The sequence below is a fragment of the Misgurnus anguillicaudatus genome, chromosome 9 (assembly GCF_027580225.2).
Source record: "Misgurnus anguillicaudatus chromosome 9, ASM2758022v2, whole genome shotgun sequence".
Lineage (NCBI taxonomy): Eukaryota > Metazoa > Chordata > Actinopteri > Cypriniformes > Cobitidae > Misgurnus > Misgurnus anguillicaudatus.
In genome coordinates this window covers 2,692,705-2,719,031 of record NC_073345.2, presented here as the reverse complement: position 1 = coordinate 2,719,031, position 26,327 = coordinate 2,692,705, and the positions used below count along the sequence as shown (strand labels likewise).

General features: G+C 35.7%; 1 protein-coding gene and 1 long non-coding RNA gene across 3 annotated transcripts; one reads left to right on the top strand and one right to left on the bottom strand.

Annotated features, from left to right (window-relative positions):
• Positions 1-724: 724 nt before the first annotated feature.
• Positions 725-3,656, top strand: irf1b (interferon regulatory factor 1b). Of its 2 annotated transcripts, XM_055180188.2 has the most exons (9): positions 725-881; positions 1,247-1,338; positions 1,461-1,560; positions 1,650-1,861; positions 1,965-2,061; positions 2,149-2,268; positions 2,367-2,398; positions 2,585-2,714; positions 2,895-3,656. In XM_055180188.2, the coding sequence occupies exons 2-9, from the start codon at positions 1,252-1,254 to the stop codon at positions 3,014-3,016; spliced, it is 900 nt and encodes a 299-aa protein (XP_055036163.1). In that variant the 5' UTR covers positions 725-881; positions 1,247-1,251; the 3' UTR covers positions 3,017-3,656. The 2 variants fall into 2 exon arrangements, with proteins under 2 accessions (XP_055036163.1, XP_055036164.1); XM_055180189.2 differs by lacking the exon at positions 2,585-2,714.
• LOC129423749 (uncharacterized) lies at positions 3,408-21,400 on the bottom strand. Its single transcript, XR_008637849.2, has 2 exons — positions 21,274-21,400; positions 3,408-5,557 (listed from the first exon to the last, which is right to left on the bottom strand). It is a non-coding gene; the product is annotated as an uncharacterized lncRNA (long non-coding RNA).
• Positions 21,401-26,327: the final 4,927 nt, after the last annotated feature.

Below are 26,327 nucleotides of genomic sequence, written 5' to 3'. Positions count from 1 at the left end.
GTCATGAGAAGAAGTTATTATTTAACGTCAGTGCTATGAGAGGTCAGTCACGGTTTCTTTGAAACACTGCTCTTACAAGAAGATATTTCTGACGACAGACGCCATCTACAGGTGAACACGCGACACATTTCCCGGAAAACTTCTGACTTCTGTTTCTGCACGGATAGAGACTGGATTACACAAACTATTTCAACTTCAGTGAATTTCTGGCTGTACAGTAGTTCAGCCTTAATGAAAAATAAAATAGCATTATATGGTTGGGATGTTTCTGTAAATAAAGTACCCTTGCATCCATCAGTGCATGATTGCATTAATAACATTTAACGAATAAATATTTCAAATAGAACATAAATGTGCAATAAGAATTCAATAAAGCTTCATGCATATTAAATCTGACAGTCCCCAATTTTGCTACGAATTCTTGGACACGCAAGATTGATATGATCTTATTTATTTATTATGTAGATTTCACGACTGTTATTGCTGGAGTAGTGTGTAATATTAAATCCTATTTTTTTTTAATAATGTATAATGGTCTACTATATGGTTCATATGGTCTATTGTGTTTTTTTTGCGGTGTGTGTTTGTGTTTATCTAAACTAAAGTATCTTCCGCATGCAGACAGTCTATCTAACAACAGCATGATTTCTCGGAAATCAGGCTGGCAGGCTGAAGCGCTCACTCAGAGTTTGCGCATGCGCATTCACTCGCAGCGAAATGGGGAAAACCCGCTGCGGGTCGCAATAAAAGCGCGCTGACGGTGAGCTCCTCAGTACAGTAAACGCGAGCTCATCATACATCACTCCTTAGGATTTACGGCTTACCAGGAACTATTGCTCTTTTCACCGTTTCTCTATTTGGATACAACATCAGATTAAACTGTAAGTGTCTATGACATTTTATGCCGCTTTTTGCAATTGTTTAGAAATGTTTATGGAATGCATTTTACATATCTATTACAAAAATATTAATACAAAAAAATTACATATTTTATATCATAATAAATATATATGCATATGTGTCGCGTGCATCAATGTCAGCAACAGCAAAGTTTTTATTAGTTTAAAATCGCAAATTGTGTTTTTCGTAGAAAACCGAGCGATTTAGTAATTATTCATTTTTTAATTGTTTTGATACATTGAAAAGACGTATGCGCTTCGTGCGTTTCTTGAACCGAACATTGCATTTGTAGGCTGCATGCACACAGAAGAAATTAAAGTTTTTTATTTATTTACTTGTGTTACAGAAATCATGCCTGTGTCCCGAATGCGCATGAGGCCATGGCTCGAGGCCAGAATTGACTCCAATACAATTGCAGGACTCATGTGGGTCGACAAGGTAAAGTACTAACCATTATATATGCAGACCTATACACCTGTTACATATGTCAGGTGTCTTCTACAAGAAGCGGACCGATCCATGAACATGCATTCTCATGCATTTTTTTTTATTTATTTTAGGAACAAGGGATGTTTTCAATTCCATGGAAACATGCCGCCCGTCACGGCTGGGAGATGGACAAAGATGCTTGCTTGTTCAAGCAGTGGGCCATCCACACAGGTAAGGAAGTATGCATGCATATGTAGACCGTGCAAGGTTGATAATCACGATCGCATTAGTAACTTGAGCTGTCCATTGTGGATTGTTAGGTAAATTTAAGGAGGGAGTCACCACACCTGACCCCAAAACATGGAAAGCCAATTTCCGCTGTGCCATGAACTCCCTACCGGACATCGAAGAGGTGAAGGACAAAAGTATCAACAAAGGCTGCGGAGCGGTGAGAGTCTATCGCATGATGCCTGCCATCACCAAAAAGAAAGACAAAAGATCAAAGAACCGTGACAGCAGAAGGCGGGCGAAGGTGAGGATGTTTTCGCTGTCTTCAGTGTGGTGGTGTGATTAAAAAAATAGATCCAACTGTAATGCTTAAGGCTAAACGGTGTGTTTGCATTTTGTGTTTTTAGGTTAAAATACAACAAGAGATGGAGACCGACACTTACACACACATGAAAGAGGAAAGAATTACCCAAGAAAACACAATCGACAGCACTGAGAATCCAAGTACGAGCTTTCAAACTTTAAAGGTTATCTTTTAATCTCTTATATGTTTAAGAACACAAAACTCATGTAGATTTTTTTGTCCTAAAGGCACCACCAGCCCTAGTGTTGTTGTCCCAGACATCTCCGGATATGAAGTTGAAATTGGCCCTGATAGCACAATCGATATCTACCCCACGAAATTCCAGGTCTCACCGGTCCATTCAACAGGTAATAGAAACAACAGTTTGGTTTTACAACAACTTTCTTAAAGTTACATTCAAGACAACAGGTATTCATTGGATTTTATCTTTATCTTAAACCCTCAGACTTTGAAGATGAAAACGAAGCTATCATTGAGGTGAGTTTACATTTAAGTTTTTTTTTTTTGCCATTGTGCTTTTTCATTGACAGGAATACCCCATTTAGCATATCTTAAAATGCATAATAATTGGCAAAAATGGTAGTGTTGTTGTAGACAATAAAAACAAAACGAACAAGCAAAACTCAGTCACTTACAAGTTCCGTGTTTTGCTTCTCCATGCAGATCTCACGGCAATTGGAACGTGATAGTTCGCAGTGGCTACAAAACAATATCCTTGGAAAGGGGTTCCTGGCCAATGAAGTAGCCACAACAGAGTCTCTCAGTCCAGAAAGCCAGTGGAGTGAAAGCTCAGGTAAACGCAAAAATAACATAATAGAAAGTTACGTAACCGCAGTGGTCCGTTTCTAATTGAAGTCTTTAGTCACTTCCTTGGCTGCCTTTAAGATGCAATAATTCTGTCTGCCTCCAGTCTTGGTTGGGCCACGTGTCATACATCTGTATTAATTTGAATGTCTTTGTCATTTTGTTTTAGGAGAAGAGCTTGAACTTCGCTTATACACAGAACTAAACCCAGGTCTACCTGAAGATCATCTTTGCACCTACACAGAAATGTGGAACAGCAACTCCATGCCACAGCTCATCTGTCCTCTCTGAGAGCTGCGGAAACCTGTACATATTTTTTTTTACCTCAAACTCCATCTTAAGGACTTATGAACTTGCAGATAAACTCAACCTTGTACCTCAGTTGTATTCCGGCGGGAGTCGGAAGTCGTCATTCATTCAGTTTGGTGTCTTATGCGTACATCTGGACATTTTTCAAACAAGGTTCTTGTGTGTCTTCCAATTTAGGTGACAATCCTTATTAACAGAGATGTGTTTTTACTCTGCGTGTCATCGTGTCAGGCCTTTGTTATGAAACGGGTATTTGTCTTTACATAGCCCTGTTCTTGCAGTGTAGGACTTGTAGGAAAATGTCATGCTTTTTTATTGAAGGACTAAGAGATCTTTTGGATTATCTCAATTGAAACGGACACAAAATGTCTAATTTAAATTATGGATTGTGGATTGGATGCCGGCTGTACAGCTTTGTGACCATGTAATCTCATTTTAATGTGAACTTGTCATATTCCGTTAACAGCTCAAGTCAGGGGTTGGATATATAGGCTACATATACCATACATCAAATGAAGCTGTTGTTTGAATTATGGGATGGGGTTCTTAACTGTACATAATGTAAATATTTATTTGTAATAAAAATGTGAAAACAATTACATAAATCAGTGTTTGATTTTTATTTCCAATGTCGATTTGTGTGTGTGTGTGTGTGTGAGATCCTGTCTGTGAAATCCAGAATAAAGTTTCATAATCTAATGACGAGATGAGGAGCATCAAAGTTTGATTTCCCTTTGATCTTACTCAGTCAGTATTAAAGATATTAGGATTATATTGTCACATAATCTTATTCACATTATCTAGCATGAGTTTATTTAGAAAACTAGCCAGCTGGGTTTACATCGACTGGAGCTGTGTCCAAATTCACCCTCAATCTCCTATGCAGTGCACTATATAGGGTGTCAGCAATTTTGTAGTGTAGTCCGAATTCTAAGTGTACAACTTCATTTCCTATACATTTGTTCACTACTTTTACCCACAATGCACTCTGATTTTGAGGGTACATTTGATGTACACTGGCTAACTTACTATTTCCCATCATACAACATGAGACAAACACGTGACTGGAATTAGCTGAAGAATAGTACATAATAGATAACCATTATGACAAGGAGTTGTTTTAGTTCTCTTTATTATGAACTAATAAAATAAACATGACAAATGTGATAAACAGAATGAAAATAAATGTTAGCGTTTCACAGTACAATACAAACAAGCCGCACAGGTTTAAGGGTTATGTTTATACTACAAAAAATACTTTCTTAGTATTTTAGTCTTGTTTTCAGTAGAAATATCCAAAAAATTCTTAAATCAAGATGCATTGTCTTGATGAGCAAAGTGACCTAAGAAAATAAGTATAGCTTATAGACTACAATTTAAGTGAATTTAAAGCAAATAAATAAATAAATAAATAAATAATCTGCCAGTGGGGTAAGCAAAAAATCTTGAACTTTTTTTAAACATTTAATTCATGAAAAATGTTAGATTTTTTTTGCTTAAATTGTATATTTTTGTATATTTTTAAGGTAAATTTGCTCAGCAAGAAAATGCATCTTGATGTAAGAATTTTTAGATATTTGTACTAAAAACAAGACAAAAATACCAAGAAAGTATTTTTTTTCTTTACAGTGTAGGATGAATTTCACAGTGATGGCTAGTACTCTCATGATAATTACATCAGCGTCTGAAAGAGTCTCACTCATTTTCATTCACTTCTTCCCCATATAGTTGTCTATTTAGCATTTGCTATAGGGTGAACGAGTGAACAAGTGAGAAAATTCAGTCAGAGCTTGGGTCACATTTTTGTAAAGAAGATATACAATAGGCAGCAGGCCCAATAATTTATTGTTGGATGTATAAAAATCATTGAGTGTCATGACAGATACATGCTTCAGGGAGATTCTTTACTGAAATAATTTAATTGTATCTATTTCAAAAGGTCTGTTTGTTTCAAACAATTAAGATTAAATATCTTTTGACTCAATAAGCAGGTGACATGGCCCTATAGTTTCAGGTAACCTGTAAATCTGCTTTTTATGTCAAACAATCTCGATCCACATCAGTTGCTGTATTTTTCTTGAAAAATTAATTGTTGTGACATTTTCATTGTTCTCATTGAAACAGTGGCTTTGCCGTGTATGTTTTGTTCAATTCTTTAGGAAAATCCTTTCATTAGCTTTTCATTACAGAACCTTTAACAACGGTGACCATAACCATTTTCACTTCAAGTCCCATTTATAAGTCCCATTACACAAAGTGTCCAAAGTCACTAAATGAACACATGTAGTAAAAAATAACCTCGAGATTTACAAGAAGATTCTGTTTTACAAATGACATATTTCACAAAAAAAATTATATACAGTATATATATATACACACCATTATATACCACTGGTCCCAGTCCAGGTCAATACAGTAATATTATGGTTGCTTTAATAGTACATTCCATAATCCTGTCTTCAAAGGTCAGCAAGTTTGCACAACAGATCTCTCTCTCTCTCTCTCTCTCTCTTTATAATATCTCTGAAATATAAAGTAAAAGAAAAATATGATTAAAACATTAAGTGAAACATTCAATATTTACCTATGATTAAAGTTACATACTGTAGACTGATGAGATAAGAAACATTTTTCTGCATGTATTGAGGCAGTCTAAAGACACTGTATGTGACATGTTGTTATCTCTAATGATTTCAATCTAAACTATAGACCCTCATCTCACAAGTGTGATAATTATTTTGTCATATAGAGCTCGAGCAATGTCTGACTAAGGTCCAAGTTCCCTAAGCTGCAAAAACATAGAAGGATAGAGTTTAAAACTCATTCTTAATAAACACATTACAGAACGTGTAAAACAACATTCCCAAAGAGACTAAAGCGCTGATACATCACTCAACGCCAACATATTTGATCAGTTGTTTTTGTTCCAGAGAAAAACGAATTCTACAGTAAATTCCAAAACCATAATTAACACAAATACAAAGCGTGACGCATCAAAAAGACCTACAGTATGAATCCTATATGGCACTAATTGGCCAGTCAGTTATTAAAGCATAAACATATTTGTATATACAGTAAATAACACATAATATACTTTAATGATGTATGAGTTGCTTTATAATAACATTGAAATGTCTCCATACATGTTTAAAACATTTACCTGATTTTGCATACACTGTTGTTAAGGTGGAAGTAAGAGTTTGCTAATGCTTGTGTGTTTGTTGGTTTGACCTACATTATAGAGAAAAGAAACATGGCCTCACAGTCTATAAAAATCTTTATTTTTTTATCAAACAACTTACAAACAGTGTTTCAATTTAATGTTTCAATAGAAATGCATTTTATTTTAGAGTTATGTTTAGGGGTGGGGTTAGGCGATAAAACATCATTGGCTCAGTAAGAAAACTAATTTAATATAAAGTTAGTTATAGGAATGTGTACAGACAGACATGTCTGAAATGGACCAAACAACAGGACACTGAACTTTGGTTACTGTAGGTTAATTTTTTTAAGTGAAGTTCTGGATATGTCTTAAAGGCTTGGCTGCCATTTTGGAAATATTGGGGTTTGTTGTCACACTATATGAGATTAGTTGTCACAATCCAATTGATCATTAAACAGCAAAATTAAAACCGTAAACCACAGTTAAGAAACCCCAACCATTTCTGTCATGGTGATCCGTGTCATGTTTTGTGTCTGTTCCATATTGTCATCACCTGGACATTTGTTAATTATCACCTCATTCATTCCACCTGTGTGTCCTTAGTCTTTGTGTATTTATACCCGTGTTTGTGTCACACTCATTGCCGGATCATTGTCAGTACTACCATGTTTGTTTTCCGTTCCATGTTCATCTGTTCCTGTGTTTTGCTTAACTGCTGTTATTTTGATTCATGTGTTTTGTTTCCTGTTTATTTATTAAATGTTATTTATTCAGTCATCAAGCTCTGCACTTGCGTCCTCACTTCCTCACTCCTGCAAACGTATCATGACAATTTCTTGAAACAGTGAATACATAAACAGTTTAAAATATAAAGATAGCTGCAAGCGGCAAGGCCGGGGTCAAGCCCAACAATGGCACAAATGGGCAAACGTCAGGTTATGATCATGATGTCATGCACCCCATGTCTCTATGATGTTCTGATGCAGAGATATAGGTCTTGCTAAACAGTTGCTAGTGTATAATCATTAGGTTCTAGGGAGTCTCTTGGCATCCACAGACATACCAAGTCTCCCGGAAGTTCCAGGAGTCTCCTGAATATTGATAGTGGCTCCCTGATGCCCGCAAATTAGATACAATCTCCTGGAATCAAGAGCGAGCAAGCAAAAGACTGCTCCAAACTGTGTAGCGCACAGCAGAGAGGGAGGGGGAGACCTTGCGTGTGTGTGCTAGTGTGCTTGTGTGCCTCATTAAGCGCATGTAAGACAGAGAATATCTTGATTGGCCTGTTTCGGTAAATCAACCAATCAATTGTCAGTGTGGGCGGGCTTTTATCTCTTCTCCTGAACCGATTTAATCAGTGTATCTAGAAACAGGAGCGCCATGGCAGAGGGAGAGTGCCCCAAAAAGTGAAAATATAAGACACATTTTACGCCAGACTACACGAAAGTCTTATAAGAGTAAAAAATAATGACACGATCTTGCATGCTGTAACAGTGCAGCATTGCCCATGGCGGGTTACAAGACTGTAAAAGACATATTGAGGTGAGTTCAACAAGTTTAATTTCATGTACATTTTTCAGACCGGCTAGTTGCCAAGGCTACATGAAAACAACAAAACTCCTTAGACCTGTTTAAAGTTGCAATGGAATATAAATAAAAACAGTTTACATAAATAGTATAAGCAGCTCATATAAATGGTAAAAGTGATCTACATATTTTAATATAATTAACAAATAATTGGATAACACTTTACAATAATGTTCATTAGTTAACATTAATTTACTATTAGTTATCATATAATGAACTGAACTAAACTGAACTGAAATTAACTAATAATAAACTGCACACTGCATATTTGTTTATCTTTGTTTATATTAATTTAAACATTTACTAATACAATATTCAAATCTTGTTAACATTAGTTAATGCACTGTAAACCAACATGAACACACCATGAACAGCTGATACAAATGCAGTAACAAATGTACTGCTCATGGTTAGTTCATGTTAGTTAATACATGAACTAATGTTAACCTTTCTTTTATTTTTGGGGGAGGGGGGCATCAAGATACCTCCCTGAAATTACAACCCCAAATCAGAAAAAGCTGGGACACCGTAGAAATTGTGAGTAAAAAAGTAATGGAATAATTTGCAAATCTCATACACTTATATTTTATTCACAATAGAATATAGATAACATATCAAATGTTGAAAGTGATGCATTTTGAAATGTCATGCCAAATATTGGCTCATTTTGGATTTCATGAGAGCTACACATTCCAAAAAAAGTTGGGACAGATAGCAATAAGAGGCCAGAAAAGTTAAATGTACATATAAAGAACAGCTGGAGGAATTCCAAGGTTTAGGAATAGGAATGTTGTCCCATTCTTGTCTAATACAGACTTCTAGTTGCTCAACTGTCTTAGGTCTTCTTTGTCGCATCTTCCTCTTTATGATGCACCAAATCTTTTCTGTGGGTAAAAGATCTGGACTGCAGGCTGGCCATTTCAGTACCCGGATCCTTCTTTTATGCAGCCATGATGTTGTAATTGATGAAGTATGTGGTCTGGCATTGTCATGTTGGAAAATGCAAGGTCTTCCCTGAAAGAGACGACGTCTGAATGGGATCATATGTATCTAGAACTTGGATAAACCTTTCAGCATTGATGGTGCCTTTCCAGATGTGTAAGCTGCCCATGCCACACGCAGTCATGCAACCCCAAACCATCAGAGATGCAGACTTTTGAACTGAGCGCTAATAACAACTTGGGTTGTCATTGTCCTCTTTAGTCCGGATAAAATGGCGTCCCAGTTTTCCAAAAAGAACTTCAAATTTTGATTCGTTGGACCACAGAACAGTTTTTCACTTTGCCACAGTGTTTTCTGGAAGTATTTCTGAGCCCATGTTGTGATTTCCATTACAGTAGCATTCCTGTATGTGATGCAGTGCCATCTAAGGGCCCGAAGATCACCGTCATCCAGTATGGTTTTCCGGCCTTGACCCTTTCGCACAGAGATTGTTCCAGATTCTCTAAACCTTTGAATGATATTATGCACTGTAGATGATGATAACTTCAATCTCATTGCAATTTTTCTCTGAGAAACTCAGAAAACTATTTTTCGCTGCAGCATTGGGGGAATTGGTGATTCTCTGCCCATCTTGACCTCTGAGAGACACTGCCACTCTGAGAGGCTCTTTTTATACCCAATCATGTTGCCAATTGACCTAATAAGTGTATCTACAATGTTCTGTCACAAAGATATGTCTTGATAAATGGTTGCTATGGTACTTTGTTTGGTTGCTAGGGAGTTAATTGACTTCCACCAATGATTATACTCCAAGCCACTATTGAAACTAACCCACCTGTGTATCTACAATGTTCTGTCACAAAAATATGTCTTGATAGATGGTTGCTAGGGTACGTTGTTTGGTTGCTAGGGAGTTAATTGGCTTCCACCAATGATTATACTCCAAGCCACAAGTGAAAGAAGCTCTCCCATGTGTCTCTAATATGTTCTGATGTAGAGATATTGGTGTCACTAAATGGTTGCTAGGGACTAAAGTGGAATCCAACAATAAATATGCTCCAAGCTACGTGTGAAACAAAATTACCCCTGTGTCTCTACAGTGTTCTGACACAGAGACATAAGTATTGCTAAATGGTTGCTAGGGTACTTTGTTTGGTTGCTAGGGAATTAATTGGCATTCTTCCAATGATTATGCTCCAAGCCGCGAAAGGAATCAGCCACGATGACTATCATGAATTTGGATCTAAGTTTGCAGTAGTTTTAAGCAGAAAGAACCATTTTACATATCTCGAGCCCACTAGGTGAAGCTGTGGTAAAACCTTGCATACAACCTCAAGCCATGACTATAATGACATTTACCAAGTTTCACGTCGTCAATACACAAAAGTTCTGCGACGATAAAGCCTCAAATCTATTTTTGTGCGCTTGTTATTGAATTCGTTGATGCGTTATACAAGAACGGATTGGCCTATTAAAAAGCTTTTGATAACTTTTTGTCTGGAGTGTCTCTAGATGATACATACCAAAATTTAAGCCAAGTAAACAATTTGAGGAGTTTGAAAAACTCTAGGAGGAATTGAAAAAGTAGGTACATAATATAATATAATATGACGGACAGGAAGTATGTTTGACTATGACATATTTGGTATCATCATACTCAGCATCAGCCAAAGAATCAACAGCATAAAGGCTTATGACAGTATGGCAATTTAATCAAATATTAAAAGCATTTTTATAATTATTTGTATATCTCTTGACCACTAGAGGGTGCAGGCCTGAAGGTTTCACATGTCCTCAAAACATGTTGTTTATGAACCATACCAAGTTTCATATTGATACGCAATTGCGCTCATGAAATACTGAACTTAATAACAAAATTCTAAATGGTCGAAGCTCAAAATGGCTGACCAAAAGTTATAAGTACAAATAGCAGTTCTCAAATGTCATAACCTCTAGGTGGCACTATGATGAAACGGTCCATGCACCCTCAGGTTATGACTCATGACTGTAATGACAAGTACCAAGTTTCTTGTCAATATACAAACATTTTGTGAAGATCACGTCTTTTTTGGCGTGCTTGCTATCAAATACATTTTCGCGTTATACAAGAATGGACTGGTCTATCCAAAAGCTTTTGATAACTTTTTGTCTGGGGTGTATCTAGATTCATGCAAATTGGACAAATGACATCACAGGGTGCAACTGAATAGTCGTGATCCAATTCAGATGGAAAATGTTTTTGTTTTTAGGCCTTTTGGATCAGAAGTTATAAGCAAGTTATAAGTTGTCCAAAATTTCATAACTTTCCTACGTACGGTTCTATGAACTGCCAAAGACACCAATGCAACAAAAGACAACATTCCTAGATGATCGATGTAAATATACTGTATGAACAAAAATGCTTTCGATTATATGCAGTTTAACGTTTAAAAGATAACATACAAAAATAAGTCTAACATCAAATATGCAGTATTTTCAATGGCGTTTATGTAATACGATTCGATGATTATTAAAGGCAAGGTGCATGAAAACCAAAACACACTTGTAGCCAATCAGCAGTAAGGGTCAAGTCTACTAACCGACATCATTGCCTGGGTAACAGTTGTGTAGGGCGGGTCTATCAAAAGAAGGTCCAGATTCTATTGGGGTAGGGGCGTGTTGTTTAGGTGATTTCAAATATCAATGTTGGCTTTTAGAGATCATGGACCCCGCCTTTAAGGTCAGGTGTGTTTTTAAACATATGTTATAACATAGAATAATGAAGTAGGTGGTTTAAACAGTTTAAACACCCCCTTCCAAAAAAGTGACAATGACTAAAGATGGTATATTTCTGCCAGGTCCTGCCATGGTCAGCCTGCTGCAACCGATCGACGAGATTTGCCTCTTGCGGTTGAGGGAGGAGTTAAAAAAAAACAAATGGACACCTTCTATACAGTAGGCTGAACTATACTGTATTGAGGAGTTAAAAAAAAACAAATGGACACCTTTTATACAGTAGGCTGAACTATACTGTATTGCTGTCTTATTGCATGCTTGCGCAACATGTACCGCATCAGATCAGACACTGATGGCTCTGAGCAAAACACACATTAATGTTAATGTTTTAACAGACTAAAGACATGTTTAAATGCAGCGTTAAACTAAACATCACGTAATCTGCAGGCAATGAATGCCTGAGGTTTTCTTGCACATCCATTGCCAATTTTTATGTCATAGACAGGAATGATGGCCACTGTTTAATGTTATCTGCAGCCTGGTGCAGCCTGTGTTTAAATGCGACGGCCTAAAGTCCTTCCTCACTTTGCACTATGGAGCCCAAACAGTTTGTCCCTGCTGTACCACATCTGAAGACGTGATAATATATCAAATGTCATTTTGAGCAAATGAAGGCACTTTATCATGCAGTCCAATGCTGGCAATATTGTGTTCAGATTAAATCTAAAAAGCTTCCCGTCAGAGAAGAGCACTGATTCACAGTAATGATGGTCAAACTAAACGATTCAAATTCACTGCACAATGCCTAAAATAATGCATTGAAATTCTGGGCCTGAAGATATTTTGAAAAAGGTGAATGTACCGCCCTGTTTTATTCATGTCAATGACATAAAAGAGTCAATGTGATCTTGTCTTTAAAACCGTTCCTCTTGTTGACGTAGATGCTGTTGTTATCTTGTCACTCTGCTTCAGCTGGTTGGCTGTGTTTGTATTGAACTTCTTGTCACGCCATCTAGATGTTAAGCTATATGTAAAGTGTTATTGTGAGCTCATCTAGCCAGTCCATCAGCCAAATTTACACACGTCTAAAACACAATAGGCTATTATATCGTATCTATATTGCATTTACATAAGTAATATCTAGGGCATTGGCCTACTGAAGTGCTGTTGTGAAATGAAAGGCTTTGAGAACAAAGTAACCAGCTGATGACCTCATGTATACTGTAAGACACCAGAGTGGTCCACAAAACCAGAAGTAAATTACAATCATGATGAATACCGTATAAATGAATGAGAGAAGTCTTATGATGATGATGTACATACTGTATGATCTAACAAACACACACTAGTGACACAAACATCACAGCTTACTCAACTTTACACAATAATACTTAAGGTCCTGACAACAAGTTTAAACAGAAAGAAATATAGGTTTATGTTTTCATGTCATCGCAGATAAAAAATCCAATAATTCCAAATGTATGAATGTAAATATTGTAAACACTGATTGTATGGGGTGACTTGCTTGTGTTTGTCACAGATCGTGTTCTTACAGGTCTTTGTATCACTGCATCTCTCAACCACTTCCCGTTTCTGTCCGCCCAACTGTGCGCCCACCATGAAACAAGCCTACAAAGCTTTCAGCTTTTCTCAGCTTAAAGAAAGAGGAAGACAATTGTCTGCTTAGTTGACAGATTTCACAGAGTTACTTGTTTCCAGTTATGTGTTAAGAGTAAAAAAGTAAAAAAAAAAAAAGGTTAAAATTGTGGCAGTAGAAAGATTTTGTTACTGTAAAGATATAGTGTACAATAGGATTCCTGCTTCCTTTTTAAAATAGCTCATATGCCATGCACGAGGTGATGTTTAGTAATCTGTTTAGATTGTTACTGCAGTTCCCCATTCAAAGCTTGAGTCAGAATGCACAATAAAAGACTAAAAGTACCGTAATAACCACTTCTAAAACCAACCAGACCAATGTGAGACGTTATCTTTTCAACTGTCATGTGAGTGTTTCACGGTTCTTTCCAAACCATAAAGTATTTAGCTCATTATACAGACTCACCATGTTTATGGGTAATTCTTTATGTTTTCTACATAACAAAATGTGCACTGCTGGTGTATATATGTCAGGTCTGGTGGTACTCATATAAACACCAGCAGTGTATATATTTAACACTAGTGATTTTGCTGTGATAAAGATTTTTTATTCATTATGGTGGTAAATGATGCAATTACACTCTAAAAAATGTTGGGCTATTTTTAAACCAGCATTGGGTCAAAAAGGGACAAACCCAGCCCACTGTGTTGTAAAACTAAATAATAAAGCTTGTGGACAAACTTTATGCTGGGTTGAGAAAGTCTGGCCTGAATGTTTTTGAAGTTAGACAGGTTTAACATATGGACTTTTAAAGAAGTTTACTTTAGTAGTCTAGCGAAGTGGTTCTCTATACCAATCATTGGGACCCCCCTCCCTGAATGTTGTAGATGTCTCCTTATATGAAACACCTGATTTCACTCATCAGGCTCCTTAATTAACCTCACCAACAAGCTGATGAACTAAATCAGGGGTTTTATATATGGAGACATCTGAAACATTCTGGGAGGGGGGTCCCGAGGACCGGAATGGAGAACCACTGGTCTAGCCCCTTATGCAAATTAACCAAGTTTTTTGTGTGGTAAAAGTGTACTAACCATGTTTTTTTGGGTGTATTGATTACTATTAGCAAAACCATTTTTGGTAACCTTGGTTTTACTACAGTAACCATGGTTTTTGAGTTTTAACTGTAGTAATCCCATGGTTAATTTTCGCAAGGGGCCAGCTGTTAGCATGTTTTAGCATGAAGCTAGTATGATGTAGCTATAAGCTATCGTGCTTTTGTCAAGCCAACATAATTATGCTGGGTTGGTTTAACTCATTTTAGGTCAAAATTATCATTTTCTGGGTTATCCAACCGCTGGGGATGTCCCTTTTGACACAACGTCGGGTTTGTAATTGCATAATTGTTTGTTAGTCTATAAGGTTACCAGTGTTGGGGAAAGTTACTTTAAAAAGTATTGCATTACAATATTAAGTTACCCAAAAAGTAACTAATTGCGTTACTTAGTTACTTTTCATGGAAATTAATGCTTACATTACTTTTTAAGTTACTTTTGCCTTATTTTTTCTTACTTGGCTAAGGCTTGATCTCTTTCAGGCCTTGCAGGTGTTTTTTATGACTGATAAGCTCTGCATTCAGAAATTGCATATCTTCATCGCAAAAATGTCAAGCTCTGGCCTGCCATCTCCTTTTTTGACTCAAACTGTTCCTGATCAGGCGCACACGCATAAAGTGCGTAGTTGTACATCGAATAATTAAACTGAAAAGTAACTTGCATTACTTAAAGTAACCTAAATATTAAAGTGTACATTTATAAAGTAATGCGTTACTGTACTCGTTACTTTAGAAAAGTAATAATATTACGTAATGCACGTTACTTGTAATGCATTACCCCCAATACTAAAGGTTACTGCAAATATGATGTTACATACACAATTTATAAAGCTTAAATGTATCAGATATTATTGTCTCCACTACTCAAAACTGAGTTTAAAACTTTTGAAAGATCAGATTTGTATTAAGATCAGTGTTTAAATAGTAAAAAGTCTATTAAGTCCTCTGCCTGGACAGCAGATTGAGGTTGTGTTTATTCAACAGATATTTGCTGGATTATAACAACCCACCATTGGATCATTTTTAACCCAACGGTGTGTTCTGTCCAATATTTACCCCAAAATTCAGAGTGTGGATTTATCTTGCACATTAAAATGAATGTTTACTTACTGTTATACAGTGAGAAAGGAAAACAAGTCTTTGCAACAGCATCAGTGAGTCACCCGACCACAGAGGTATCTCCCTAACAGTCTGTTTGGGGCCACTGTTGGTATTTCCCTAAATATATAGCTCATACCCCCATAGATCCTGATCCTGTGGGACATTAACAATAGCTACTCGTACACTTGTTGATATAAGTTGACTGCACTGGAAGGATGTGGTAAGAAAACGTTAAGGTGACAGATGATTTAGTGCGCTACTCTTCCTCTTAACACGGAGGGCAACTGGTTACGGTTGAATGCTGTATTTGGGCTATAACTGCCTCTAATCTGGTACCTCCTCAGATCTGTGGCCAGTTGCATAAAATTCGAAGACTAAAAGTCATTCATGTATTTTTCTCTTTAAGATTGATAATATAAAGGTGAAGTGGTTCAATTTAAATCAATTTAGACTGATTATCCCTTACTAATTCCAAGTTGTCAGACTAGTTCTTAAAACACTTACTGTAACTTCACAACTCTGTTTTATGAAACCGGGCACTGGTACAGGATTTCCAACAACTGCTCCACTCCATTAGATGTGAATACAAATCAAATCATCTTATCAGAACATCTAAAAAATGTGTTTAGCAACACCATGTTTGAAAGCAGAACAGTCACAATAACTGTGTGAGGAAAATAAAACATTGACCCCATTTACTAAAACCTAGGTCAGATCTATTGTTGTCTGCTTGTATGCTTTGTTATGTTAACCATGAAGAATTAAACAAAGGTGGATCTTTGATAGTATCATAACTGAGACAGCAGGACGTGGTTATTGAATTTCATCATGCATTGACTGGCCATGATGAATATTGTTATATATGTTACTTTAGCACATCTCCAAACTGTGTACTGCTCGTGCAAATCGTTTTTCCATTCCTCAAAGCATGACGTTCAGAGACTTAACTCTACAATCAACAAGGTGCAAATGCAAAGTGCCTGGGCAGAAAGAGTGACATAATATTTGGAGTTGTAAAAAAAGAACACTGATGTGAAAACAAGTGTGTCATTCTTCTTCATTTCTCAGATCTTACAGACAAATAATTGTTTTGTTAAATAATGCAGTATGCAAAAAGATCTATAGTTGTTAATTGTGAAGCTTCACCAAGCAACCGCTTTGATAGTAAACAAGGAAGGCAAAGTTGTCTTTCAAGTTTTGATAGACATTCATTCACGCAAGCATTCTTTACATGTATTGTTTAACTTGGCAATGCACAACTACACACCTGGATATGATTATAGGCTTTAATAACATGGCAAGGCTGATATACTCTATCTAGAAAAAAGACCATTCCAGTGGGTTATGCAGTGTTTTTAACCAAAAGATAACCACTTCATATGCCTAGTTTCATTTTGACTCAGACAAATCTCAGAACTAGTGGCACTGAGGTCTGCTGGATGAAGGAATATGTGGCATATAACACGTGAAGGCATTTAGGTCAGCTGACATTGTATTAGAGACAGAATTAGCCCGATTAAACAACAAGTACATATGAATGAAGCACATATTAGATAGCATCATGCTGTCTGGGGTGCAAGCGATACTGATCTGAATCCTGTTGAATGATATGTTAGGCTTTCAGACTGGAATTACGTTTAAAGCAACAAAACACTAAATAGCTATTTTGATAATCAAACTATTTAGCTAGGTCCTATAAGGACACACCTGTAACCTATTCACACCTGCTATCAGAGATTTTCTATGTCAACAGATTGAGACATTTCCATGCAACTCAACTGAATTTCAAGAAACCTTTTAGATTTTAATAAAGCTGCATTAAAAAGAGAAGTTTATTTTAAATGTTTCACTAATGAACAGAAACTAGGCATGTTTTAAATTGTTGCATTAAATCTTTTATACAACAATATGCACTCATTTCCGGTCTAACACATCAAAACTGTGTTAATGACTCAGATACAGACTTTAAACTCTCTGCACATCACTAATACTGTAAATGAATAACCATACAGTAATAGTGCCACAGTTACCTACTGCCATGTGAAGGCGTTATATATATAAGGCCAAGGCCTGCTGCGTATCTTTGAAATATTAAGGTCCAAATAAACCCACGTACAGTGCACCGCCGTATGCCTGCGACATAACACACAGTCTATTGACACACATTAACATAAATGCACAACTTTGCAAAACTGTGGGTTTGGGGTTGTTGGAAGATGAAACCAGAATAATTAATTTTAACATCAGTATGACATATCTGAAAGGCCAAGATTGAACAATGATATATGCATCGTTATAGTGTGGTCAAAATGTAAAATAGTAAGTTAAAATGACTATGTGAATGTTTATAGTGTAATTAGTTATAATAACATATTCATAATAATAACAATTCTAAAAACCCAGGTATCTACATTATGTTTATGTGAAAAGCATTACTGATACTGGAAAGTATTTGGCAGGTTTGTTGATAAGCATGACAGCAGTGCCTGAGGACACAACAGATCATTGCTGGATCCTCAACAGTGGTAGCTTGGATTTCTTGTAAATCACGTGACTTTTACACCAGCCGTAATGCTGCGACGTGACCAGGCGGAGTCGCCGTTGAGAGGAAACGCAGGCATTTACAAGAAATCCCTCTCTCTCTCTGTGGAATTCACCCAGCTTCCCTAGATGCCATACTTTGACCCCACCTAAATTTGTCAGCCTGTATAACATGCCTTCACCTATAAACCAATAAAGAAACATGAACCTTGTGATCCAACAGCCTGAAAGCAAGTCAGAATATTTATCTTTACTAGATAAACATTATATGAGCTAATTTGTTTTGTTTTATATGAAAGAAACTCTCAGCTACAGATGGATTCTCCAGAAGCCTACACACACAAAAACACCTGCAAACTAAGATATACAACTGTGTAGGTGGTGTTTTAATAGACATAATATAATTGCAATTGTGCAATAAATATGTTTATCATCTTTTGTGCTTTTGTTGAGTCGCATTTACAAAGATTGATTGATATAATATTTATAATTTATATAATATAAAGAGCGTCAGCTGGACATTCAGCCATTCAAAACAAGTACAGTAGTTTAAGCAAACGTAACCATTAATGCCTGAGATAATATTATGGGCTGTCATCTCTCACCACATTTCAGCTATGTGCAGTGAAACAAAAACTGAGAAAGCAAAAATCATTTTAAAGCCAAATCATTTTGCAGATGCATTCATGACTATTGTTTTTTTTAACATGAGTTATTGCATCTGGACTATGCTGGAATTCTCTGCCTATACAGATGATCTACTCTATCTACCCTCACAAAAGTCTACACATTTTCTTCTAGCAGACACATTATTGAAAGAGACAACAATTTGACTGAAAGGTCAACAACTGCCATGATGTGGATGATTTATTTTTATAGTCACATAAACACAACGTGGACTTTCAGAAAGGGTTACTTGGAGTTTATCCAAAATAAAATAAAAGCTGTTGTTATGGAACATTTAAAGATTCATTAAGACTGTATCGATAAATTTATCCTACTTTTATCCTAGTTTAAATTCCTGTTTTAATATGTTTAATATGTATGTCCTTTATAACGTTGTACTATTATACCACACTCAATGCCGTTTAAATGAAGACTTCACATTGTTCATTAAAAAATATATTTTAAAGCATGCTATGACATACATACTGTAATGGCAGTGCTTATTAAATCAATTTATCAGACTGCATAGCTTGCAAAAAAAACTTATAACCATTTGGAAGCTTATGAAAATGTTTCTTTTTGTTTGAAAACAGTGGTCACTAACTTTGCTGCTAGTTTAAATGATAAATGTTTGAGTATGTAAGAGGTTTCTTTTAGTGTAAGAGGTTAATTCTGTTATTAAATCACACAGCGCCCTCTGCTGGACACATGCTGATTTACTGCCAGACAAAGGAAGCAAAACAACTTTAGTCTTTGCCTTCCACTTATGCGGGCGGTTTCCCGGACAGGGAATAGACTAGTCCTAGATTAGACTGGAAAAAAAAGACTTTCTTACTTAGTAATTTTGTCTTGTTTTTAGTAAAATATCAAAAAATTCTTAAATTAAAATGTATTTTCTTGATGAGTAAAATTAAATAAGTTTGTTAGACAAAAATATATAAACTTTAAGTAAATTAGTGCTTAAAAATCTGCCAATGGAATAAAAAAACATTTCTTGAAATAAGTTTACTTATTATTTTCATAAACACTTAATTCAAGAAAAATGTTCGTATTACATTGGTAGATTTTTTGCTTGTTTTAAGCACGAATTCTCTTAAATTTTATATTTTTTGTCTAAAAACTAGACCTATAAAAATACATCTTAATTTAAGAATTTTTAGATTTTTTTTACTGAAAACAAGACAAAAATACCAAGTAGGAAAGTAATTTTTTGCGGTGTAAACATTTTTAAGAGCTATACCCAAATGAAAAAATACTATAGTATATTATAGTAAAATTACCATAGAAAAATTTAGTAAAATTTACAGTTCACTATAATAAATACTAAAGTATACTACAGTATTTTTTCATGTGGGATCCAAACTGAAAACAACTTGCACGGACATATTTTGCCTCAAAAATGCACACAAGTTAAGTTTTTAGTAAGGCACGCTTGTTAAAACTAGTTATATTTCCTAATTAAACTAAGGCCTAGTCTTGATTTAAACTAATCCCTGTCCGAAAAACACCCCAAAGTGTCTATTGTAATGCATAACGTGTAGACCAACGTTAAAAGCATTATACCAAATAACCAAACCAACGTAATGTGTAACCATACCGCTGAACATTTTTGCATCAAACATTAAACAGACAAAATAGAAAAAAATCACATAGATTATCAATGTAATGTTTCCCAAATAAAATAAGGGAAAAGATAAATAAATAAATAAATATTTATTTAAAAAAAGATAAACATAATACAAATGAAACATTATGCATCCGTGGCATTACTAAAAAAATGTAATTCATTGGAATATTAGTTTTATTAGTTATATATTAGTTATATTATATTAGGAATATTAGTTAAATTCGTTTTGCCTTCATAGTAACACAAATCGCTGACCATGTTCTACCATCAAAATGAGATTATGACGTTAATGATGATTTCTGTGATCAGACTGACATCTAGTGGACAATAACCAGACAGATATTCACCTTTAACAGGCCTACTGGGATTCATTTCAGTTTAACTCAACATTTTGTACTGCCAAATAATTATAAGCAAAGACAACAGTACCAAACAACTGTAAATAAAGTGACGTAAATATCTATAAAATATACACAATGACAGAACTTACAGGATTCTAAAGTAATTCCATAACTTTGTATACATTTATACTACATAGCACAATGCAGTAGCTGCACTGTATTAAAAAGTGAAAGTTGAATTAATTTAAAAATGACTTCAATTGGTTACACCTAAACAATTAAATGTTTACCTTAATTTAACATCAAATCCTTTTTTAGGTGTTAAACTAATTTAAATAATTTTAAAATACTTTTTTACCTTTAAAAGTGAAAAAAAAACTGTATAGAGGCAATGTTGCAGATAATTGATCACTTAAATCTTTCACTCGTCTACTCTACTTTACTTGACTGTAGCGCATGTACACAGATTTGATATAACAGAAATATAATCTCATGGTTGGTTCTGTAGACTTAAGTCTACGTGAAGTGATTAAGTCACACGTTTCTATGGCACAAAGCCTTTTAAAACCGAAGTGCTTTCTCTTTCACATTCGCTGAACACTACATTAAAAACTATCAACACAAAACTCGGTTTAAAAGCTATATTCGTTAAATAGAGTGCAGGCATAAACCTTTTTTAAACATGACATTTGTTTCGCTACCGATCTTTTAATTAATCCGAATTTTAATTAATCTGAAATAGCCTACGACGGACCATATGGAGCGCAGTTATTGTTGTATTCGTAGTGTATAAGAAAATAAAGTATAAATCATGCAATTAATGTTTAACACGTGTTATCTCTTACCTGGTGATGATCATCGTTTAGTAAATCATATTCCACAGAATTAAGATTATTTATGAGAACTGATGAACTGAGGAAAAGGTAGCGGCGATGCATCAATGTTTCAGCTTGAACTTCTTTTACTTTCGCTTTTCACTGAGTCGTATGGGAGGGACATATGTAGGCTATACAGTACACACAATCCCTACTTCAACAGTGAAGATTTACACTAGATACCTTTTTAGTTTTATTTATTATTGGCATCTTATGGAGATAATAATGATTAGATGAATAAGTCCGTTTTTTTATATTAATCTTCAGAGTATTTTTATTGCATGTTTACTAAACATTACGTAAGAGAAAGCATACAACATGACGTAACATATAACAGGGGAGACAGATAACAGACCTTACTAAATTGATATACATAGCTTACACAGAGAGAAAATAAATAAATTTGATACATTTCCATTTCAAAGCCACACGATCCAGACATTAAAAAAACTCTGTTGCAGTGAGTTTACCAGCTGGATAACATAATCTCAACAATCTGTTATGTAAAATTAATACAGTATAATTCAATGTTAAACATGATTCGGCTATCATACCAATTTAATATGACTTATTGAGATGTGTTTACTGTTCAAAAGTTCACAAAAAATAATATTACATCACTTAAAAACATATTTTGATCTGAATGTTTATGCTTAAATGTTTTGAAATGTTGAAGTTACTTTTTTAGACAAAAATATAATTAAGAAGAAGAAGAAGTTTTATTTATATAGCGCCTTTCCATGGCCGCTTCACATAGTATAATACAGTACATTAACACCTCCACCTATACAATACAACACATAAGACTATATACACAATAGACCCCTTCAAGGTTTGTAAACATTGAATGACTATCGGGTGCGCGCGCAGCACGGGGTCGAACTGTTCATACCATTTAGGCTTTATAATTTAATCTAACAGTGCTGAAAAATGATGACTTACCTCAAATGAAGTGAGCACTACAAACACAAGCCTCTATGATCTTTGCATTGTCCCAGTCTGCACGTTAATTGCTTGCAGACGCAGATGTTGTATTTTTTTGTTTTTGAGATTCTGCATGAATCGCGAAAACTTAACGGAAGACCTCGTGCGATTTTCACAGCCCACGACGTAAGTAGGCATTTTTGACGATACCGAATAATACGTAACTCAATCAGCTGTAATGACTTTTCTGACCCCGACATGCGCAGTGGGAACAGCCTGTGACGTGAACCGTTAAGGGGTCTATACAAACACATTAGATCAGATTCAACAACATTATCCATAATAACTTTTGAAGAGATACGTTTTAAGTTGGGCCTTAAAGGTAGACAAAGTTGGTATTGTACGAAGTGAAAGGGGTAGGGAATTCCATAGTTTGGGTGTTACGGTGGACAGACGAAAACGGGGAATGGACAAAAGACCAAGCTCAGATGATCTGAGGGACCGGGCAGGAGAATAGGGGCAGAGAAGGTCAGACAGGTATGGAGGTGCAAGACCATGTAATGCCTTAAATGTGAGAAGCAATATCTTAAAGTTTAATGTGTGACGCCACAGGTAGCCAGTGAAGATCATGCAGTAGTGGCGTAATGTGAGCAGAACGCCTGGTGGAGGTGAGAACTCTTGCTGCAGAGTTTTGAACATATTGTAACCTTGATATGAGTTTTTTAGGCAGACCAAGAAACAGTGCATTGCAATAGTCCAGACGTGATGTGATCAATGCATGGGTTAAAATTTCAGCGTCACCTAAAGTGAAAGAAGGTCGAAGACGGGCAATGTTACGGAGATGAAAAAATGAGTTTTTAACAACAGAAGAAATATGAGAGGCAAAAGATAGAGTGGAGTCAAATAAGACACCAAGATTACGGACGCAGGGCCGGTTCTACATGTTTGGAGGCCCTAGGCAAAATTTATGTTGGAGGCCCCGTGCACCCCCCTAATTTTCAAAATAATGTGATATAGTGTCATAAAGTGTTTTTCCTACCCTAATCATTTAAGCACTACAGTTATCAAACATGTTTTAGCCCATTACTTTTCTTTTTTTATCAAGTTAGCCAATGGATTAAATTTATGTTCAAATGTAATTCGAAATTCTGCAAAACCACCCGTGTTAAACATTTTAAGGCAGGTAAAATTTGGTGTTGTGGATGCAATAATTTATTTTCAAAACCACCGTTTTTGGGACAACTAACCGTTTTGCTTTCTCTAAAGAGTACAATTAAAAAAGACAACACTCCATAGCAAAATCCCTAACTTTTTTAACTTGACTATTTTGATAGTGAGCTCCCCACACGATGCTATCGTGCACAAAGTGTTCCTCAACTTCATGCGGTGCTGCAAGAACCAGCAATCGGATGATATCAAACCACCGCAAGAATGATTTGAGAAATCATACATATATAGTCTTCATATCAGTCGTTCCCGCAGTACTTTGAAGTCATCCACCTGCCGTTCTTGCGGCACAGCATAAAGTCGAACTCACTTTATAACTTTGTCTATTGCTGTCAGTAGTTATTGGTGGATTAGCGCACATGGATTTAAGGCCCACCTCCAAGCCTGAGGCCCTAGGCATTTGCCTACTCTGCCTATAGGTAGCGCCGGCCCTGTACGGACGGTTGAAGAAGGCTTAACATGAACCCCATCAATTTCAATGGACAGGTCCATTCTTTTGACCGAGGTAAGTTGTGCCAATCACCAATATTTCAGTTTTGTTGTTATTGATTTGGAGAAAATTCAAGGACATCCAGTGCTTTATGTCCCTGATACATGCTGTGAGTGAGTCAGGCAGGGATAGCCTATCAGAGCTGGTGGTAAGATAGATTTGGATGTCATCAGCATAGCAATGAAACTGGAGTCCGTGCATGCGTATGATGTCACCAAGTGGAGAGATATAAATGATAAACAAAAGTGGACCTAAAACTGATCCTTGAGGAACACCCTGTGAGACTGGAGCAATAGCAGATTTATGCCCTTGTATAGTGATATAGTATTTTCTGTCGCTGATATAGGAAATGAGCCAGAAAAGAGCTGAACCAGTGATACCGATATTAGAAAGGCGGGTGATAAGTATTTCATGACAGACCGTATCAAAAGCAGAGCTAAGATCGAGAAGAATAGGAATATTTACTAACCCTGAATCCATGGACATAAGAATATCATTAGTCACATGAAGAAGGGCTGTTTCTGAGCTATGTGAAGTGCGAAAACCTGACTGAAAAGGTTCAAAAAGGCCATTTTCGCTTAAGTAAGATCTTAACTGTGAAGCCACAACTTTTTCCAGAATTTTGCTTAAGAAGGGTAAACTTGAGATTTGTAATTGTATGAAAATGTTAATTTCTTTAAATACAAAAAACAACATTTTATAAAAAATAAGTTTTATTATGGCTGATTTGGATTAGATGTTAACTCCTTTAATACTGTTTAAAATACATTTCAGGGTGAAACCATAAGAAGCTGCTTGATAAGAAAACACTAAAGAAAACATTTCTGTAAATTCTTATAGTGACTACACCAAACATAATCAAATAGTTTTGTTGAATTTTATTAGTCACAACATTATCCCCATTGTTACATCATAAATATGAGATTTTAGTATTCTAATAAATCTGGAAAAATTAAAGAATGAGAAAAGAGACCGTAAACTTTTGAATGGAAGTGTATATGTTTTACAATATTGCTTTAGAATTGTAGGTATTTTTTACACTACAGATTAGCTTGATGTTACCAAATATAATATGTCCACATACATGTACAGGATTGTCTAAGAGTACTTAGAGGTGCAAGACTTCATTTTAAAAGAGAGAAAGAAAGAGACGTGTGTGTGTGTGTGTGTGTGTGTGTGTGTGATACACATGTGACAAAGTAGGTATTGACAGTTCTACACTGTATAAAGTGAAGTGAAAAGTGAATTTACTTACAATTTTCACTTTTAGTTACCAATTTTTTAAGTTGACAAAATTTTGTTATGTGTTACCAACTGAAGAAATTTAGATGCAACTTTTACTTTTTACAGTTCATAACAATTGTCTCATATTATTTGTTTGTAGACCATGATTGTATTGTGCTATTTTGCGGCTATGGATTTTCTTTCTATATTGTTTTTTCTATAAGACTTAAGAGCTAAGGTGTTTATAAAAAGTTATTATAAAATGTAAATGTTTATCTAAGTTATTCTGGGATGTCCATGATAGGTACTGGTGTGGTGAAGGACGAAGAGAACAAAGGAGATGAAGGGTAGGAATGAAACTACAACTACACGCACATCAGTGTGCAACGTTTTGCTATGGTTTTCCGGGTTAAACTACATGTTTTCTGGAAACGGTGTGGACCGGTGTGCAACACGTTTGAGATACGTTTCTCTTATTTGGTAGGTGTGTGTCAACATGATATAAACCAAGACGTATTAAAGAGACAACTCGCATAATGGGTCCAAGTAAAGTAATTTGCAACGTGTTCTCTTTTATTGTTATAGAAACCTGGGAGTGGTCATTGATGATCAGCTTAGCTTCATAGCTCATGTTGCCAGCACCGCCCGCTCTTGTAGATTCATTGTCTACAAAATTAGGAAAATTAGACCTTTCCTAAATGAGCATGCCACGCAGGTCCTAGTCCAAGCTCTTATCCTGTCCAGACTGGACTTATGCAATGTGCTACTGGCTGGACTTACAGCCTTTTTTCTTACAAATTCTATTGTTTACCTCATTTGTAAGTCGTTTTGGACAAAATCGTCTGCTAAATTATTGTTGAAACACTGTGCTAAATGACTAGATATAAATGCATACTGGACAGCAAGGACAGTGACTGTTACATTTAGTCTATTTTACAGTATTAAACACGTATTTATATGATTTCATCTTGCTCTGGAGACATTTTAAAAACAACACAAAGAATGGCCTTCTCAGCTACCATAGTTGCAACTCTTGCATCATCAGAACAGGGTGTTCAACATACCACAGTTTCTGTTAAAAATTTTGTACAATGTGTTGTTTGGCTGAACGTAGCCCAGGATAACCAAAACGGAGATTAGCCCATGAACAGAATACACA

Coding starts and splice junctions, on each gene's coding strand:
- irf1b (XM_055180188.2), top strand. CDS start 1,252: ATGCCTGTGTCCCGAATGCGCATGAGGCCATGGCTCGAGGCCAGAATT. Junction 1,339..1,460: donor GACTCATGTGGGTCGACAAG/GTAAAGTACTAA, acceptor TATTTATTTTAG/GAACAAGGGATGTTTTCAAT. Junction 2,062..2,148: donor CGACAGCACTGAGAATCCAA/GTACGAGCTTTC, acceptor TTTGTCCTAAAG/GCACCACCAGCCCTAGTGTT.